At 45.4% G+C, this 19,911-nt stretch overlaps 1 protein-coding gene across 5 annotated transcripts; it reads right to left on the minus strand.

The window, feature by feature from the left end:
- Positions 1-751: 751 nt before the first annotated feature.
- PARK7 (Parkinsonism associated deglycase) lies at positions 752-18,045 on the minus strand. Of its 5 annotated transcripts, none has more exons than XM_081055346.1 (7): positions 17,524-18,045; positions 16,211-16,323; positions 14,775-14,876; positions 12,434-12,493; positions 11,493-11,562; positions 6,926-7,012; positions 752-1,102 (listed from the first exon to the last, which is right to left on the minus strand). In XM_081055346.1, exons 2-7 carry the CDS (start codon positions 16,298-16,300, stop codon positions 942-944), a joined length of 570 nt encoding a protein of 189 aa, XP_080911472.1. In that variant the 5' UTR covers positions 16,301-16,323; positions 17,524-18,045; the 3' UTR covers positions 752-941. The 5 variants fall into 5 exon arrangements, with proteins under 5 accessions (XP_080911472.1, XP_080911471.1, XP_080911470.1 ...); XM_081055345.1 differs by having other exon boundaries at positions 17,486-18,045; XM_081055344.1 differs by having other exon boundaries at positions 17,349-17,525.
- Positions 18,046-19,911: the final 1,866 nt, after the last annotated feature.

Below are 19,911 nucleotides of genomic sequence, written 5' to 3' on the forward strand. Positions count from 1 at the left end.
TGTCCTCGCAGAGCTTGGGGCCCAGCATGGTGGCATGTGGAAGCCTTCTGGTTCCCCAATGTGGCAACTCTCTGAAAAAGGGACCTGTCCTTTTGGGTTTTTATGGAGGCTTCATTACAGTCATAACTGAGTCACTGGCCGTTGGTGACTCATTCAACCTCAAGCCCCTCCCCAGAAGTCGGTGTGGCTGAAAGTTCCAACCCTCTAACCACATGGTTGGCTCCACTGACAACCAGCCCCTACCCTCTGGTGGGATCCAAAAGCCACCTTATTAAAATGACAAGAAACACTTGATTACTCTCAGGGCTCAGGAAATTCCAAGGTTTTGGGAGCTCTGTGCCAGAGGCAAGTAGAAGACCAAATACACACAAAGGGTGCCAAAACAAGGGATTCGCATTTTAAGAAAGGAAAAAAACTATTACAATTATAATACTCAATATATACCGATAGCAAAAGATGAATACACCTCACGCTTGATGTCTGCAATGACAAGAGGTGCTCCAAGCGGTTCCCATCAGCGTCCAGACAACTCTGATGACGGCGAACTCCTGCTTGAGCAACGCTGACCCAAGTGTCCACTTGTATACATCTTTTTGGCACCCCGGTATTTACTACAAAGCCCAGTATCACAATAACAGTGTTCACTGTTCTTTTATATCAGTCGCTGTGTCAACACTTAAGAGCTGCACATGAACCTGATAATGAGTTTAGTGTCACAAAAGAAACGGGAGACAAATGAAGGAACAACCAATAGTTTGCTAAGTGTTGTTTATTCTGCAATCAAGGTTCAGAAATGTGGGGACACAACTGTAGGGCAAGGAATCTGTAGGTGTCACTTCACGACGGGTCTCCGCAGAGTAACCACCCACCTCTGTTTAAAGTGAACTCAGTGAAAGTGGTGACAAGCGGCCTATTTGTGACCCACTGGGGGTACTTGTGCTCTAGTCTCTAAGGACCAGCGGGGCCTTCACCTGCTCGGCCACCTCCTTGCCGCTCAGCGCCGTGACAATGGCGAGAGCAAACTCGAAGCTGGTCCCCGGCCCCCGGCTCGTGATGATCAGGCCGTCCTGCTCCACGCGATTCTCCGAGTAGCTGTAATGACCTTGGACGAGAAAAGGGTTACATCCTGACGGGCTGCGCTGGCCAACAGTGACTCCCACTTAGCAGCCAAGCCGTCCCAGCGCGTCACTGGCCTCACTTAGATAAATGAGAAAACACACACCACTGCAGGCAGCCATTCAGAAACAACTAGGCACTCCCAACCCTTCAGAGGGCAGCATGTGGGTACGAAGGAGGCTGGTACAGCAAAGGGCCAGACCAACAACTGGGACAGGAAACAAACACACACGAAAGGCGAGAGCAGCTGCTTAGTAATTCCCGGTAAATGCGAATTGCTCACACTCCTATCACAATAAATGCTCGGCATCAATTCTGTAAACTGAAGGGCAGCAGTGACTGCAGGAGTTCAGCACATGACACCGCAAATATGTGGCTTTGACATAGTATTTTGAGAGGAAGTCTCCTGAAAACCAGCCAATGCAGGGAGAGGCTTTCTCCGAACCCCGTTTTCAGCCCGAACGCAGATCTTCTAGGAGCTCAATGGTCATACATCCCCTCCCCGCCTCCCGGAGTTTCATCAGCCAGGGAAGATGGACTCTTGGCACAGGACAGGAGAGCGGGAGTCGACACCACACCCAGACTTTGTCACAATCGATCCTACCTCCCATCTGCTCTTCTAAGGCCCAGTCGCCTTCCCTAAAAACCACTCCCTCCCCCGAGAGGCCTCCGCCCCCCACCCCTTTCCCTACTAAGATAATATCTAAGTCGGAATTCCAAACCACCTCACGAGTCCTCATTCTCCCTGGGTATCTCCCATGGATTCAGGAGGCAGACATGTTAGTAAACTTCTGTGTGTTTTTCTCTTGTTAATCTGTCTGTTGTTACAGGGCTCTCAGCCAAGGACTCAGAAGGGTAGAGGGAAAATTGTTTTTCCTCCCTACAAGACACTGGAGGGAAAGAGGGATGAGGGTTAAAGTGCTGAAGGTAGAAACTACCTGTGTGATGCACACACACTCTCTACTGTCTCGAAAACAATTACAGCATAACTTTTGGGGGCGGGGGAAGTTGTGTGGAGGGAGAAGCCATATTCCCTTCTCAGGTACTATGTTCCTTCTGTGTCCTCCCTCAGTTGGCCCCACTGTTGTAAATACAATAATAGGAAATGTGCTCTTCCCACATTCAGCAAGTCTCCCACCACTGGGATTCCTCCAACTGGCCCCCCAGCCCCGCCCCCAGGCGGCCCACTGCACAGAGATGCCCCCACTTGTGCCCATCACTCCCCTCCTGGAGCTCTTGGTTACTGAGCACCCTGGCTGTTCCTGCACCAGGAGGGGCTGCACTGGCTGCTTCCTCACCCAGAAAGCTCTTCTCAGCAACGTGCTCGTTGGGTTTCCGCACCAACGCCTGGGAGGTGGGACCTGTGACCGCCCTCGAAACCAGGTCACCCAAATTATAGCACCCCCAGCATGGACACAGTCTATGAACTATGTGTCAGTCTCCTTGTTTACTGCCCACTCTGTAAAGGCTGGGCCTTCACCTGCCTCTGCCTGGCCTGGAGTATCGACGGCACCAAGGAGAGGCGCCCACACATCAGGAGGATGAAGGCAAAGGCGAAGGCAAGTCCGTCCGTTCCCTCTGCGTGTGCCCAGGCCGTTAACGACAATCTTCGCCTCACAGCCCCTCTGCCTTGCCTTCCTACCACTGCATGCTCGGCGTCACCAAAGAGGTGACCTTTCCCAAGTGCAAATCAGGGCTTATCCAGTTCTCTCCACCAGACCCTTGGTCGACTTTCTCCTGCACCTAAAGACTGAACTCCATGTCCTGGGGCACGGGCCCCCTGGGTCTGGCCTGCATAGAGGCTGAACTACAAGGGACCGGAAGGGAGACAGAAGAGAACCTGCCATCCAGGTGGCAGCTAACTGTGACCTGGAAGGGGACAGTGGCGATAGAGAGGAAATGAAGGGTTGGCGATAAAATGCCCAGAACTCAGTGACGAACTGGACACGGGAAGGCGTCAAGGATGACTCCCAGCTGTCTGCTCCGCGCAACTGGTGGGTAGTGGTGGCACGTAGTGACATGGGACACGAAGGACAAACAGGTTTAGGGGAGGGGTTAAAACTGAGGAGGCTCCTCTGTGAAATCCTACCACGTCCTGTCACTGCAGGGAGAGCCAGGCAGGCACTCTGCTGACCACTTTCCGCCCGGCACCCCCAAGGCAGTGCAGACCACGGCTATGCCGTCGCCCACAGCCTAAGGAGCACCTCAGGAAAGCCTTGTTCCATCAGTACAGACAGAAAACGTCACCTGACGACTGGTACGATGGGCTCCAGAACCCACGCACTGGTGTCCGTGTCTTTCAAAGTGGATTAACACCACCTGTGATAATTTGTCTTACTATCATGAATAACCAAGGGGAAAAAACTGAAACACACTATGTCAATAATTTCCTAGTCACTACTGTGGAGAAAAAGAGGAGCCCTGCTTTGAGGGGGAAGGGTTTCATAGTCTAACCTCATTGACTGATGGAGAAAGCAGGCCAAGGTCATTTTAAATGCTAAACTAGAAAACCAGCTGAGCTGGGTCTGCCAGAGCTGTGGGATGAGCTGCTTGACTGTGGTAACACCAGGCACAGCGCTAAAGGGTTCACTGAACAACCTCTTTGTGGGTAAAACATTACAAATACAGCTTAAACTGGTTAAAGATGTTTAAAGATGGTCCACGGTTCTTCTCAAAATTTCAACCAGGAAGAACAAAAGGTCTGCACTTATCACCTACCGCCTCCTAGTGGCGAAGACAAAGAAAAGCAACGCACACGCACTCACCACCCAGCCGGGTTCATTCCAACTGGGAAACTGAACACACTCATGCCTCATATTCCATCTGGCACAGGGCGTTCATTTCTTCTAACTTTAAGCAAACACCCCCAAAGCAGAAAGTCTCTTCAGAGAAAAAGCAACTGGGGAGGCCAGGGGCAAGTGGTCAGCCACCAACACGGGTACCCCCACGGATTTGGTCGGCGGCTCCTTCAGAGCTCCAACAGACCTGAAGTCCCTGAAAGCCCGAAATACTTACTATCCGGCCCTTTAAGGAAAAGCCGCTGACCCCTGAGCACAGTGGGTCTGGGATCAAATCCCAGGTCTGCCATTTAGTAGCTGCCTGACCTCTTTGAGCTTCACTCTTCTCTGCTGTAGAATGGGGATGTCACCAACCTAACAGGACTCGTGGGAATCCAATCAAACCAACGCTGGCACAGAGTGGCAGGGTGAGAGCAGCCTGTCCCCGCTGTGTCCCAGCATGGCGGAGCGCTGCAAGGCTCTAAGTACATTAAACCCATTAACTCAGGAGCCCATCAATAACCATGAGAAGCAGCTGCTACTGTTCTCGGACGACAGACGAGGAAATGCGGCTCAGAGGTTCAGGAACCCATCTGGTCGCACAGTGAGTGGTCCTCTGGCTCCAGAGACACCCTCCTCACTGCTCAGTGACAGGCATTTTCGGAGGCTTACTACAACGGACAGATGAGAACTGAGAAGCATTAAAGCCACAACTTACTTAAAAAGTGAGAAACGGAAAGACTTTGCGCTCGGATTAGACTGCTTATTTGTGTAAAAATTTCCCACTCATGTATTAAATTCAAGGTGACGACCAGAAGGGCCTCACCCAAAGATACCTCTAAGAAGTAATCACAGCTCCACCTCGCAGAATGTTCTGAAAGGGCAGAAACTTCAAATACTTGTTCCTTATAGTAGCCATCAATGCCAGGGAACGTGAAGGCGTGTGGGAACCTCACTGGGGCAGAGGCTGGGCCTGAGTTCTGGCCTCTCTGGGCCTGTTTCCAACACACGCTTGCAGGGCACTGGGGACTGTGAGACCCCACGGAGAACATGCCTGTGAATGTACTCCGAACGCATGAGAGCTTACAGTCTAATCTTCCTCTACTCCCAGCCGACCGTAATGTTCTCGGGCATTGTAAGAACACAGAAACAACACATACCCCATCAAGTGATGGAGGGATGGCTTCCACTCAAGCCTTCCTTCTAATATGTCACCACTACAGGAAGCCTGATTCTGTTCTTTCTGATCCTCCAAAACCTCTCCATTACCTCAGAGTAAATTAAACTCCCACATTAAAAAATGCCCAGGAGCGGGAGCCTTTTTAAATTTTCACATAGATGGTTTTGATAACCTAGTATCTTTGCTAGCAATTAAAATAAAAAAGTGTCAGTTTTCAAGAAAATACTATTTTGGATCAAATTTAATATGCAGAATGTCCAACACCAAGAGGGAAACCCAATGTAAACTATGGACTTTGGGTGACGATGACGTGTCAGTGTTTCACCCATTGTAACAAACGTACCACCTCGTGTGAGGGACACTGCGCACGTGGGGGGCGTGGGGGGCGTGGGGTACGGGACTTCCTGGATTTTCTGCTGGGAACCTAAAACTGCTCTAAAACACATTGTCTATGACTTTAAAAAACAGCAATGTAATGAAAACTGCATTACTTTTCTTTGCTGTGAAAAGATACGATGTTAGTTGCTCTACTTTTTTAGTTCAGGGTAAGCCCAGAACAAGACTGATAGGGGAGAAAGTGTATCGGTTGCAGTTTTCTTCAAATCAGCTTTGGTATTATTTCATCTTATTGATTCACTGATTTTTGGTTGGTTGGTGTTTTAAACAGAACCAGTGACTCAGTTTCCTCACTAGCTGAATGCCAGGTGCACCACTTTTGGCTTCTAACTAGAAACTTCTGATTCTCTTGCAATTATCCATACTAGTGTGATCTTTCCCTTTGCAAGTCCCAGGGTCTCTGCCTCTCTGTTACGTGCACTCCAGACTCAGATGGCAGAGGAAGACACCACCTGTGTGACAAAGATGCCACCTGATTGGTGCTCTGAATGTCAGGAGCTGTTACAGGGGAAGCTCTGATCATTACATAGCTGTATACTCAGTGCTTGTGTTATACCTTGTTTTGCTGTTAATTATATGCTGCCCTGTATTTTAAAATTTGACAGATATGTCTCTTCAAGCTGTTAACTCCTGGAAGAGACAATATCATGCTTCTTTTACAGTCTCAAATAATAAGCAACACAAGAGAACTAGAGAACTATTTGATAAACTACAAAAAAAAAAAATCTAAGATTTAGGTTAAAAAAGCAAGGTGCAGAACAATGTATTTAGTAGTTGTTATTTGAGTAAAACTGTGAAACCATGAGGGCTAATGAGTGTGTGCAGAGAGACGTGTACAGATACACAAGGAACCTGAACAGAAGTTACCGCTGAAAAGCAGAAAGGGGTGGCGAGTTAGAGAAAAGGAACATGTATTTACTTCACCCCCTTTTACACTGTCTGCATTTTTTACCATGAAAATAAGTTATTATAAAAATAAATTAATAGAAGTTAAATGTCCAGCTGGTATTTAGAAAAGAAACATGTCACCAAGGCAAGCAGGCCTGCCTCCTGGGCACTCTCTGAAGGAAGAAAACAATGTCCATTTTACTCTGGACTGGAGGCAAAGGGCACTTTCTGAAACTCAGTTGAGATTTAAAATTTATCCTCAGGCTGCCAGCAAAGCATTTAGTAAAAATACTAGTTAAATGTGTGTCATAATCCCTTCAACCTGTGCCAGTCAGGAATCCGGCTGGCCTCTGGCAGAGCCCCCTACCCCCACCAGGGCACAGCCAGACAGGCCTCTCTATCCCACCGCTTAGCTCCCTCTCTGGTTAAAATCCTCGCAAAGAGAGCAAGGAACACACCACACCTCAGCCGCAGAGGATCTCTACAAATTAGATTACACCAGGCGGGGAAACAATGCCAAATTATAGCTTTTTGAAAAGGTCTTATTAAAATATAAGCATATACTTACTTCCATTCATCATTTTGTCTTTCGCAAGTGGGTGTGTTGTAACTTTGCTTCCAAAACCTATTTCATGAGCCAACAGAGCCGTAGGACCTAAAAAGAAGATCAATAAAAAGATTTAAATGTAGATATAGAAAAACCCACGTGTTAAAAATTACAACAGCAAAGTATTCTGTGGGGACAGAGCCCCAGAAAGCAGTTTCCAGGCTCTCGGCCTCACATAGAAAGGTGCTGGCTCGGGTACTAGATGGTCATCAGCTGTGACTAGGTGGCCATTGGCTGTTACCGGTTAGCCATTAGCCACTGACATACTGCCGTGGCTAAGATAGCAAAGGGTGGTGTGGTGGTGTGGTGGCGTGGCGTGGCGGAGTGTGGATTACGGATTGCAGAGAGGCGGATTGCAGCTAGCAAGTGGGGCCTCACCATGTCCTGCATTCTTATGTGGGGAGCAGGAGCTGGGACCCCGCATGACATCCCGTATGACACACTCTTCAAAATCAGGAGGCTTGGGCCGGCCCGGTGGCTCAGGCAGTTGGAGCTCTGTGCTCCTAACTCCAAAGGCTGCCGGTTCGATTCCCACATGGGCCAGTGGGCTCTCAACCACAAGGTTGCTGGTTCAACTCCTCAACTTCCACAAGGGATGGTGGGCAGCGCCCCCTGCAACTAAGATTGAACACGGCACCTTGAGCTGAGCTGCCTTTGAGCTCCCGGATGGCTCAGCTGGTTGGAGTGTGTCCTCTCAACCACAAGGCTGCTGGTTCAACTCCCGCAAGGGATGGTGGGCTGTGCCCCCTGCAACTAACAATGGCAACTGGACCCGGAGCTGAGCTGCGCCCTCCATAAATAAGATCGAAAGGACAACAACTTGACTTGGGAAAAGTCCTGGAAGTACACACTGTTCCCCAATAAAGTCCTGTTCCCCTTCCCCAATAAAAATCTTAAAAAAAAAATTCACGAAGCTCTTATCTAAAATATACTTACGATTTTGAAATTAAACATTTCTTAAAATGAGAGCTAAAGTATAGAATACATCATTTGCTGAGTACTTCTGACAAAAGTGTACAGACTCAAAACACTTCAGTAACCATTTAATCAACAAGACTGACCATGACCTCCCTCCAAAGAGCACACAGATAAACAGACTGTGGCCTCCCCTCAAGGAGCAGGCAGTACATGTTATCAGTGTACTACAGCGGGAAACCACCAAGGGCTAACCTCTTAGCAAATGAAAAATTAAGTTCCACATTACAGGCAACTGGTGCTCTCCAAACTTCTGGAGTTCACTATTTTATGGACTAACTTTATTTTTTTACTTGAAAATAAAGCTAGCACTAATCCATCCATCCAAACATACCAGGTGGTAAAATTATTAAAATGAAGAGAACACTGCCAAGCCCTGAAAGATATACCTGTGACATGTTTACGGGTCTGAGATGAAGGCACTCAGATGAAGCGTTTCTTTATTAAAATGACGTAAGTGAGGAGCCATGAACAGCCAGTTTGTGATCCTCTATGCCGTCCCTCTTAAAATAAAGTTTTTAAAAATACGCAGTTGCTAACTTGAAGTTTTTATCAAAATGTATTCACTAAAAATGGTCAACTTCATTGACAATCACAAGCATAATTTTCTATACGTAATGGTCCTCAAATAAGGACTAAAACCGAAAAGATTTTAACCTTTATTATATTATCTTAAAACTTTTTAAAAAGTAATCATTCTACTTTTTTCTCTAAGCCACAAAAAAAATATATAAGACCTCATGTCACACCTAGAAAACCATGCTTTAGAACCACACCTTGACCTCCCGAGTGGTCAGCACTGCAGCCAAGACCCTACGGCAGTCTGCACTTGAGCTTCAACAAACCCCCGCACTTGCTCTTGTTGACCTTCCATTTTTCAACATGACCCCAAGTAAAAAGCAGTTGTGTAATGTACCAACAGGCTGCTCCAATCACAGGATCAGAGCTGCTACAAAGGAAGATCAAATAAATATGCAATTACATAAGCTTTCTGCCGAGTATTAGGCGTCAGTTTCAGACCAAGTGCTGACTTACATTTCTTTTTCTTTCTTTTTATTTTAATTGCGGAATATTGGGGAACAGTGTGTTTTTCCAGGACCCATCGGCTCCAAGTCAAGTTGTTGTTTTCAATCTAGTTGCAGGGGGCGCTGCCCACCATCCCATGTGGGAATCAAACCAGCAACCGCTGTTCAGAGCTCGCGCTCTAACCACCTGAGCCATCCGCCACCCTGACTTACATTCCTTAAATCAAAAGCCTCAAACACATTTGATATCACTCTCCACCTACTTGTTTTTATCCTCAATATGAGACAGCTATGTATGGCAGCAAATTTAAAAGTGTATAAAAACTGCATCATTATTACACAATTGTAACTTGAACGAATACCACAGGAGACGACTGTACACAGAGTGAGGAGAGCGACTGTACAGTGTGGAGAGCAATCGCACAGAGTCAGGAATTGCTAGGCCGCTCCCCACAGGTGAGAAAATTGCTGCCTACAGTTACGTATGTTCCAGATGAAAGTAGGAATTTACTGGTCATGTCTTACTCATACGGTAAGCTCATGATTACTGCTTTCTGAGGCTTAAAAATCCAATTTGGAAAACTAGAGAAGAGATACGTCAGTGCTATTACTTGAAATTCTGACGGATGAAAATGCTGCTGAGTCTGCAGCAGGAATCCAGTTCTGAGCAGGAGGCAGAGAGCACGAGGACTTTGGCAGCCGAGAAAGCCACCAGCGCCACCATGTGGTGACTAACAGAAAGAACACCGGGGCCACCCCTGAGCCCCTCCAGGCGTCCCTGAGAGTGTACCTAGACTCACCTCTGACAACCGCTGGCTCCTTCACTGCCAGGCTTCCTTCCCCTTCCCATTTCCCACCCAGAGTGAGTATCATTTCATTTTCTTCTCATGAGAGTCTCCCTTCCAATTCGGCCTCTCTCATTCACTATTAGGGGCGGGCTAGGCTAGTATTCTTTCAGTTCAATGAACAGCTACCGATTCCTAACTGCAACACTTAAGAATTGCCATCTTAACCTCACACTTCTTCCTATCTTTTTGCAGCACCCAGAAGAGCAGTGCAGGATATTCAACAATACAAACACTGTTTATTTTTTAATGATTTAAATGATTATAAGTCTAAGCATTCAAGCTTGCCTGGGCACAAAACAGTGAACCAGATGTGGGTGATAATTCTGCCACCCTCGTGACACAGGACAAACTGACTCGTGATTTTTCCTTCCAGCAGAGTCCTAAGAGAACAGCCCCGGCCCAAACCCTTCCTCTCTCCCTTTGCTGAGAGCACCTAACAATGAGGCTGGGGCGGGGCAATTGGACTCAGTCCTCACACAACTTACAGGCACTGTGACTTCCTCCCCACAAAGGGATGAGGGTCTTGGGCTACACTGACTGGGGTGCTGTCAGCAGAGACCAATCCCTGAGTCCCACGGGCTGCTCCTGAGCAGGACCCAGGGACAGGGCCTGCAGGGCGCTCACCCCTGCGTCATTCCCAGTCGAAAGCAGTGGTTTTCACACATTTAGGTCTCAGGACCCCTGGAGCATTTATGTGGGTTGTATCCATCAATAACTGACCCATTATAAATTAAAACTGGGAAATTTTTACAACACAGAACACTCAAGCACACATGCCACGCCCAGATCATGGCGACGTCACACTCTGTGGACACTCCTGTGACAACAAGGACAAAGGCCAATAACGTCTTAGTAGTATCTGCTTTGACCTTGCGAACCCCTGAATGAACAGTGAGAACCCTGGCTCTAATGCACAGTCCCCAGGATCCCTAGTCTGTAACTTCTTTTAAAAAGCCTACTAAACAACACCGTGCCATCTTATCAAATCCATCCATTCAGTCATTTATTTATTCACTCTCTTGACGAACATTTAATAAAGACCTATATTTAGTAAGGCAGGCACTGGTCAAAATTACACTATGGAAAGAATGCAAGATGGCAGAACACCATCTGATATTAGAGCAAGAATGGATTTACTCGTAAAATGGGATCAAAAATCAAAATGTTACTAAGTTGCAAGATGTGGGGACACCTACGAAGCACCAACAAGCTTACCCCAAATGATGTGGCAGGTAGTTCAGAGCCCCAATGCAGCTCTGAGCACAAGGCCTGGGCAGAAAGTACCCAGAGGCCTCTGCAGCTACAGGGCAAGCACAGGGCAGACCTGTTATGCTTACTCCAGCCGATTCTTGCTGACTGGGTGCTGGCACAAATACTTTCTGGCACAGAGATTTGCTGTAACAAGCTGTTTACTGATTTCCAGAGGGCCTTATTTTCCTCCGAGGTCAACCAAACACAGAAAACACTACGTTTCACAGAATGTAGACCAGAGGCATGGAGAGGAAGAAAATAATTGTAGTCATTACTGAAATGACACCAGCTCATGCCACCCAAACCAAATAGGCCGACCCAGATGCCCTTCACGCTTTATGAAGGGCGAGAAGTATTTGGAACAAAGTCTTGTAGTATTTTTTGAAGAAAACCGACGACACACTTAAACACGAATGGTCTGCACGTTACCTGCACAGATAGCGGCTATGAGGCCCTTCCTCTTCTCTTGTTCCTTCAGTATCTCTTTCACAGCAGAAGACTACTCAAAGAAAACCCAAAACACATCGAATTAACATCAAGCTACAAGCCAACCTCCAGCTAGAACCTTTGGAAGAATCAGATTCTAGCTTAAACCACAAGATCTTAAATTTAACCATTTTTCAACAATATTTCTAAATTACTAATGTAAAAATTATCAAACTCATAATGTTTGTACATTCCTGAACCCAATCAAGGCATTTACTGGAAGAGAAAGGCATCCTTTTCTTAAAGATGTTTAAGGATGACATGAGAAAAGCAATTTTCCTTGGGCACACTGACCCTTGCCATTTTGTATCTAAGGAGAAAAGACATGGAAGTGACGAAATGTGGTGGCTCGGTGTTTTCATGGCACAGTCAGGAAGGCTTACAGTCCCAGATGTCCAATTAGACCTGCTTCTGAGCTGGTCAGCCCTGCCCGCCCTCCTCTCTCTCTTCCTGTAGGCTGACTCCTCACCTAAGGCTTAAAATGAAGAAGCAGTGTTCTTTTTGGATGCCAGTTTTCATTCAAGTTGGCAGTTCTCACTCCTGCAACCACCTCCTAAATCCCAATTGTTGAACAGACAGCCAATCTCCTATCTTTCTATGCTTAACCCTTCATAAAACACACAATTTTTCTTCTGTTGCTGGGGAAGAAGGGGGGGATAGTCTAACATTTGGATTGTATTCACCAAATCTGTTCATATATAACTGTTCCACCGATTCAGCTTACTTCTAAATGCCATTAGAAATGGTTTTTTAAAATCAAGTTAGAACACCATTTTGTTAATTTCACCTAGTCCTATTTTATTCACAGCCTCCTTCCTGAAATATTTTAATAACAAAATCAACAGAACACAAGCAGATGTGGAAATACTTTATATAGTTTTTACCTCAGATAAATTCTGTGCACCCAAATTACCTCCTGGCAGAACCACCACGTCATAAGGTCCCTGCAACAGTTTAAAAAATAAAAAAAGTAAAAACATTTTCATTTGAAATGTGCACTAAAGTGACAGCCAGTAACACTTCCATATTTTAAGTATGGTTCATAGCAAGAAACTGTTCATAGAACAGTTAAATAAATTAAAGTGCATCCCTATCATGGAATATTGTTGTAACTACGTAGCAAAAAAGGCAGAATATTTGTCTACAGTAACATGAAAGGGCGTCCACATTGCAGAACTGCAGGTGCAGCAAGATCTCATTCTAGTAAAAACAAAAACTATATGCATGGAGATGTACGTGTCTATTACATACACCCCCTGATATATGTGCACAGTCTACAGACACTCAGAGACCAAGGGGTGTGCTATAGCATGGAGGGGAGGGGAGAATGGAAAAGAGACATTTAATATTGTGACTTTGTGTATTTCTATACTGTATGAATTGTTTTTCAACAAGAATGTGCATAATAATAAAATATAACCAAAACAAAAACAAATTTTAAGTAAGAGGCACAGAAAAATTTTTTTAACTTGATGAAAAATAAAACTTAGGGAGGAGACAATATTTCAGTATCGCAAACATCTAAACATCCTAGAAATCTAATAATTTCAAATTATCTGAAATTACAAGATGGAAATTGGTTTAACAATACTTTCAGGTATTAAAAAATTTTGTTTTAAAAATTTAGTCCCGGGCTGGCCTGGTGGCCCAGGCGGTTAGAGCTCCATGCTCCTAACTCCGAAGGCTGCCGGTTCAATTCCCACATGGGCCAGTGGGCTCTCAACCACAAGGCTGCCAGTTCGATTCCTCGAGTTCCACAAGGGATGGTGCGCAGCGCCCCCTGCAACTAAGATTGGCAACTTGAGCTGAGCTGTGGCTGAGCTCCCGGATGGCTCAGTTGGTTGGAGCGCGGGCTCTCAACCACAAGGTTGCCGGTTTGACCCCTCGTGTCCCACAAGGGATGGTGGGCTGTGCCCCCTGCAACTAGAAAACGACAACTGGACCTGCAGCTGAGCTGCGCCCTCCACAACTAAGACTGAAAGGACAACAACTTGACTTGGAAAAAGGTCCTGGAAGTACACACTGTTCCCCAATAAAGTCCTGTTCCCCTTCCCCAAAAAAATCTTTAAAAAAAAATTTAGTCACTAAGCAAATTATATTTAGTAGATATTTAGAGTAACATTTAGTATTTAGAATTACTTTTAACGACTATAAATATACTACTGTTGTTTTAAAACCAAGCAAAATTAAAAACTAAAAAGAAAATATATAAAGTATAGTATTTCTTTCACTCCTTTTAAAATCCGAACTGACAAATGAATAGACATGAAAGGTAACAACTGTTCTAAAACACCCAGACACGGTAGGATGAAAAGGAAGAGAAGGAATGTTTACTTCCACTGTCCCTTTCAACGTGCTCTTTAGAAAGTTTCAACAATTTACATGTAAACGCCAATATTCTAACACTCCACAATCTACCACTGAAATGAACCTAAAAAGTAATACACCTTTTTCTATGCATATGTGGACAGCTAAGTACGGGGAACCATACTCCAGGATCATTCCAGGAAACAAATGACCATCCATGAGCGGCTCTGCCTCCTTTCCCGCCAACTCTCCGCTGCAAGAGGGTATCCAGCCCTCATTCCCTTCACACAGGCCAGGTAAGCCTGCACCCCACGAAAGGGCGTGCAAAAGTGTCTGTGCACATGTGGGCGGGCAAGCTTCTGAGGAAAGAGACCGCAGAGTTTGACAGTTGGCCCTCAATAGTAAGAACCATCATTCTAAAAATACTGGTGACACAATTTAAGTAGAACTCCTCCTCCTCCCTTAATCCAACCACTAATCAAGTGTGAACTGTCCCACATGAAATGAATCACTAACTACTTCTGTGTCACTGAAAAAGGTAAAAAATAGCTTTCAAATAAAGAATCAGAAATGAATGGGGAATGTGGCCATTGATTCTTTTAAGTCCAAGTTGTAACAGGAAGAAGGGCTGCCAGTGTGAGCCAGAAGAATACTGATGGAAGCGTCCCAGCCTCCATCCACCCCCCCACCCACTTATTGAGCGCAGGAGGAATCAGGAAACTGCCAGGTTTGTGGATACAGAGAGGTAAAAGGCTCAGGGCTCCACTTCCCAGGGCTCATTGTGGAGAAGACATTCAAGCAAAGAAACTTTCTTAAAACAAGTCTATACTAACAACAGCCTTAGATGTAGTCAAAAGACACTTCGAGAAACTAATAAAAAAGCAGTAAGACAAGTAATTCCAAGTTTGGAGAACAAACCTCTTTTTTTGCATCTTCCAGACTGGCATCAGGACAAATGACAACATCTCGGCTACATTGTACGGGGTCTTTTCCAGCCAAACCTGCGACCGTGACCTTAATCTAAGAGAAAGACATCATCATGATATTTAAGAACAATGAAACATAGAGTAACATTTTCACAGCTGCCCTGTGTTTTAAAATAACTTGGCAGGAAATCCCACAACAAAACCATGCTGCCTTTAAGCTAATAAACTAGCAAACTATATTTAATAACTAGGTCTGTCCCAGTTTGCCTGGGACAATGCTGTTTTACAGACATGTCCCGGCACCTTGTCTGGTTAGTGTCCTTTCTCCTACAAGTGTTCTTGTTTGGCCGACAAATTACTTAATTATTCTATTAATAATCCATCTTGCTTTAAAGTTATTGTTGCCATTTCAACTTCATGGTACTTTCTTAAGGTAGAAATAATCTTGCAAAAATTTACAAAATTGACAATACTAAGAGCTGCTACAGGAAAATGGGAATTTTTTGTCACTGCTAGTGGTCTCCCATGTTGCTTCTTTGCAGCCATTTGATAAAATCTAGTCATACCAACTCGGGGCTGTCCTATGGCCTAGGAAGTCCACTTTTAGGCATAGAGCCTGAAGCCCGTACAAGAATATTACAGAATTGTAATGATGTGAAACAAAGTAATAATAATAAATTCAGAAAGCTAGATTGCGGCATATTCATTCAGTATAATACTAAGCAGCAATTTTAAATAAACCACCTGGACCCATATGTATCATCACTTGTGAAAACCAAAGTAATGGAGGGTTAACAGACTCTGGGGCCAGACTGCCCTGGTCTGCCCCCGTTCTTCGACTTAACGATGTGAGCACTTTATTTAGTGTCTCTGTGCTTGTTTCTTCAACTGTAAAATGAGGATGGTGATACTCATTGGGTTGTTGTAAGATTTAAACAAGTTTGTGTGTTTATCTAAGTGCTAAGAATGATACGTAGCACTCAGTAAACGCTATTTAAGTGTTTAGGGGGTTATATACTACATACATCTATGAGAACTACAGTCTAATGCTAACACTCCACAATCTCCATTGAAATATCTGAACTTACTAAAAAATAATAAACATTTTCTACACATTTGTGGACAGCTAAGTACGGGGAATCATATTCCCAGGTTCCTCCCAGGACAGAAGGGAAACAGGACTGGGGAAATTTACATAGTGATTTGCAATGCTTTCTTTCTTTAAAGCATTTGTTCTTCAAGAAATTGGTCTGAAAGAAATGTGGCAAAATGTTAGTATTAATATAGGAAGAAAATAAACAGGTAATTAATTATTATTATAGTCTCTTGTGTATGTTGGAAATATTTCATAAGTTATTGTTTTATTCAAAATAACTTTTAAAAAAAGTTTTTAAAAGGGGGAGGGCTAGAAAACGCTGAGGGACTTACTCCAGCTCGTCTCATGACATCTACAGGGATGACGGTCTCCATCTCCTCTGCTCCTTTAGCCAGGATGACCAGAGCTCTTTTGGAAGCCATTTTTACGTTGTAGTTTTTAAAGACTTAATTTAAAAAAAAAAAAGAAAAAAGATTTTTCAAAAATCTTTCATTGCGACCATGGACTAGACAAAATTCTTAAGTTTACAAACATTTAAAGCAGAGTAACTAAGTGCCTCCCACGGAAAAGTTCTGATAAACACAATGGAATATGAAAAAAGCATTTTAGGTTAACACTGATTTATGGAATAAAATTTCAATTAGTGTCTTTTTGAGATGAAAACAGGGTTGCTAACACGTGTTCGAATTAATTTCTTACCATGATTTTAAAATTCAATTGCTAATGATATAATGCAAATGAAATTTTCTAAAACACAAGGGCATGGGGTCTTGTATTTTACATTATGCAGGAAGATAAAAGATAAAACTACTTTACAGAGAAACGACTAAACGTCAATTCATGGACAAAAAAACCTAAATACACAGTTTTTAGCAATTAGTCTAAGGTTTTTGGAGGGGATTTTTCTAGTTCCAATAACTGTACTAAACACTTGGTGCGGGGGGGGTATCAGTGTTAAAATATGTGAACACATTTTTATTGTTAATGGAGAAAACTGGAATTCCCCCCTCCCTGAAAGCCGCCCGGCTGTAGACTCTCTTCGCACTTCGTTCCGTCATTGTCAACGGCAGCTGCTCCACCAGGGTCTCAATAGGTCTCAGCCTATTCTTTTCCTGTCGTTTGCTGTCCATGCAAAATAGACTTTAATAAAACGATTCCCACACACACAGGATTAACTGAGTTCCCACTGGTGGGACGCTGTGCACACAATTTTGGAAGCGTTCAGGCTGCTCCTCCGCCAGCGTATGCAAGTCCAACCAGGGGCTAATACCAGAAAGCCGCACATTCCGCCGACGCCGCGAGCCGCCGGCTGGGGTGCGCGTGGGCTCGGGGACACGGCCCGCCGGGCCTTCCTGCCGAGGCCCCGCCCCCGCCGCGAGGGACCGTCCAGCCCGGCAGCCCCGCGGCCCCTCGCCGCCCGCAGCGCCACGGCCTACGCACGCGCCGCGCTCCCCAGGCCCCGACCCGAACCTCGCCTCTCCTCCCACGGACGCGGCTCCTCCGCCCCTTCGGTGGCACTTCTGCGCCAGGGAAAAAAATGAACCCAAACCGGACCAAACGAGGACCCACGCGAGCACACTCGAACGCCAGCCTACTCGGGCCCTCACCTACGCACTGCGCAGACGCACTCCGCCGGCCTGCTCACCTGCCCTCACTGCGCAGACGCGCGCCGCCAGGCCCGGTCCCTCAGCCCCTCACTGCGCAGTCGCACGCCGCTCGTATCGCGTACGTAACGTCCGGGCGGCCGAACCCACCTCCGAGAAAATCCGAGGAGGGCCTGCCTTTCCACGTGCCGATTGTTCGCTTAGGAGGGTTCCAGTTGGAACACCCGGCGCCAAGAGAATCCCGTGGGCCCACGCATCCTCACGAAAGCACCCCCGCCCCGAATGGCGCGGTCCGACCTGCCCGCACCACCCGCAGGGTTGAGCCCGCTTCTTGCCGCGACCCGTAAACGCAAAGCGCGGCTCGGGAGCTGGCGCTCCTCGCTGCCAACAAGCGCTTTCCTAAGAGTTGTTGTTCACGTTTCCTCTGTGCATTCCGGTCTCTGCTTGCATTGTTCCTCTTCCCTGGAGCGCCTACCGCTCTAGCAGGACTCTTTCTTCAAAGGCTTCCCGGTCTTCTCTCTCCCACGCTTGGTCGCCAGTCCGCGTGAAACTAATTTAGTTACGCACGGTCATTTCACGTGTGTTAGTTTCTCAGGTTTTTTTTTTTTTTTTTTTTTAAAGATCCCAGTGCTGCTTTTTGCATCCTCAGGATTATAGCAATGCTGAGGACATACATCGAACAAGTACTTGATTAAATGTATTGAAATTATAATCTCAAACTTTATTTTTGAAAGTTTTTGAATATTGATACTTTTGCCATTTTCAAACACCCAGAGGATAAGGGTTATATTGAACGGACAGGCCCCTTGCTGTCTCTGTCCCCGTGCAGCTCCACCCCCACCCCCACAAGAAACAACGCTAATAGTGTCTTGGGCATCTTTCCGGTATTTCTTTATGCAAGCACAAGCAAATACAAACATATACCATTATTTTCATTCTTTTTCATAGAAATGTCGCTGACTATATGCATTGTTCTGTACTCCCCTCCCGCCACCACTGCCTTACTGAGTATCTTCGAGAGATTTCCATTTCAAGAAGTACTTCCTCCAACCCCCCCCCCCCAGGCCCCCCAGATAGATAAGTGGGCTATTGTTGTCACGTCCCATGGTTTATTTACTGATGCCTTGCTGACAACACAGGTTATTTCCAATCGTTTTCTCTGCAGACAGCAGTGCCCTGAATGACCTTATTATTAATATGTCCTACTTGTGCAGGTGTAACTGGAGGGTAAATTGCCAGAAGTGGGAAATACACTTGAGCAACTCCATGCAAGTTGAATCACTTAGCACTCTCACCAGTAATATATGAGATCAAACAGTATTTGAAGTATGTCAGTGTTTTTAAAGTTTCAATTTTAGATACTCAAACCATGTTTCTTTTAAAAGAAATAAACTTATTTTTCTTTGTTGGTTTACAAAGCACTTTAATAGATCTCACGTGAGCCTTACAATGATGATGAGAGTAGTTTTTATTTAATTTTAAAAACTAAATAGGTTAATTTATGCAACACTGCACGCATGCAAAAATCTTAAGTGTCTGGAATCATTTCACATTTTTAGAAGAAAACGTTTTAGGAGTTCTGGAATAACTTCACGTTTGGCTATTTGCAAAGGAAGCAGGCAAAAGCCTCGCCTTTTAGCTTTGAAAGAGAATGGGAAATAGAGTCAGAAAGGGAGAGGAGGGAAGTGGTCAGATGTACGCTTCAAGAACCAAGGAGAGGTTTAGGGAGATGGAGGGAAAACCAAGAGAAGACAGGCTGTTTTGCTCTAGTCCCCATAGTAAACTTGTAAGGAGAAAACGATGCGGGTGGCCCTGCTGCAGCATGAGATCACCATGACTGAATAAAACTAGCAAGACAAATGGTTGGTTCAGCAGTGAAAGACAGAGAATGAACCTGAGTTAACACTCCTGAGACATCTGCACCATCCAGATCTGAAAGGGACCCAAGTCAGCCTTAATTTTTATCGAATGGATACATGCACACAGCTTTAAAAACCAGATGTTACTCATGGTAGGTTAGATTATTTTTCAGAAATATTCACTCTTTCCTCTTTTCCCTTGCAAGGACGGAGGGCACTGCCCCTTGACTCTGGGTTTGTCCTTTTGGCTAATGGAATGTTAACAGACATGACCTGACCAAAGCAAAGCCTTGGAAAGCGTGACCTGATGATTAGGTTTGCTCTCTTGTACTTTTGCAATGCCATAGGAAGAGCTTTCCCCCAGGGAAGGTGCTTTCAGCCTCTCAGCCTGGGTTTCAAAATGAACATGTGTGGAGCAGCTGCCCCAGGCAACCTGTGCCTGTGCAGGAAGCCGATCACCATAGCAAAATGGCACATGGTAGGACTCAGATTTTGTTACACAGCAATAGCTCACTGATACAGCATGAAAAGGCTCATAATGAAAAACAACAGCCTTCTGACTCAGTCCTT

This window comes from Rhinolophus hipposideros, assembly GCF_964194185.1.
Source record: "Rhinolophus hipposideros genome assembly, chromosome: 8".
NCBI classification, from domain to species: domain Eukaryota; kingdom Metazoa; phylum Chordata; class Mammalia; order Chiroptera; family Rhinolophidae; genus Rhinolophus; species Rhinolophus hipposideros.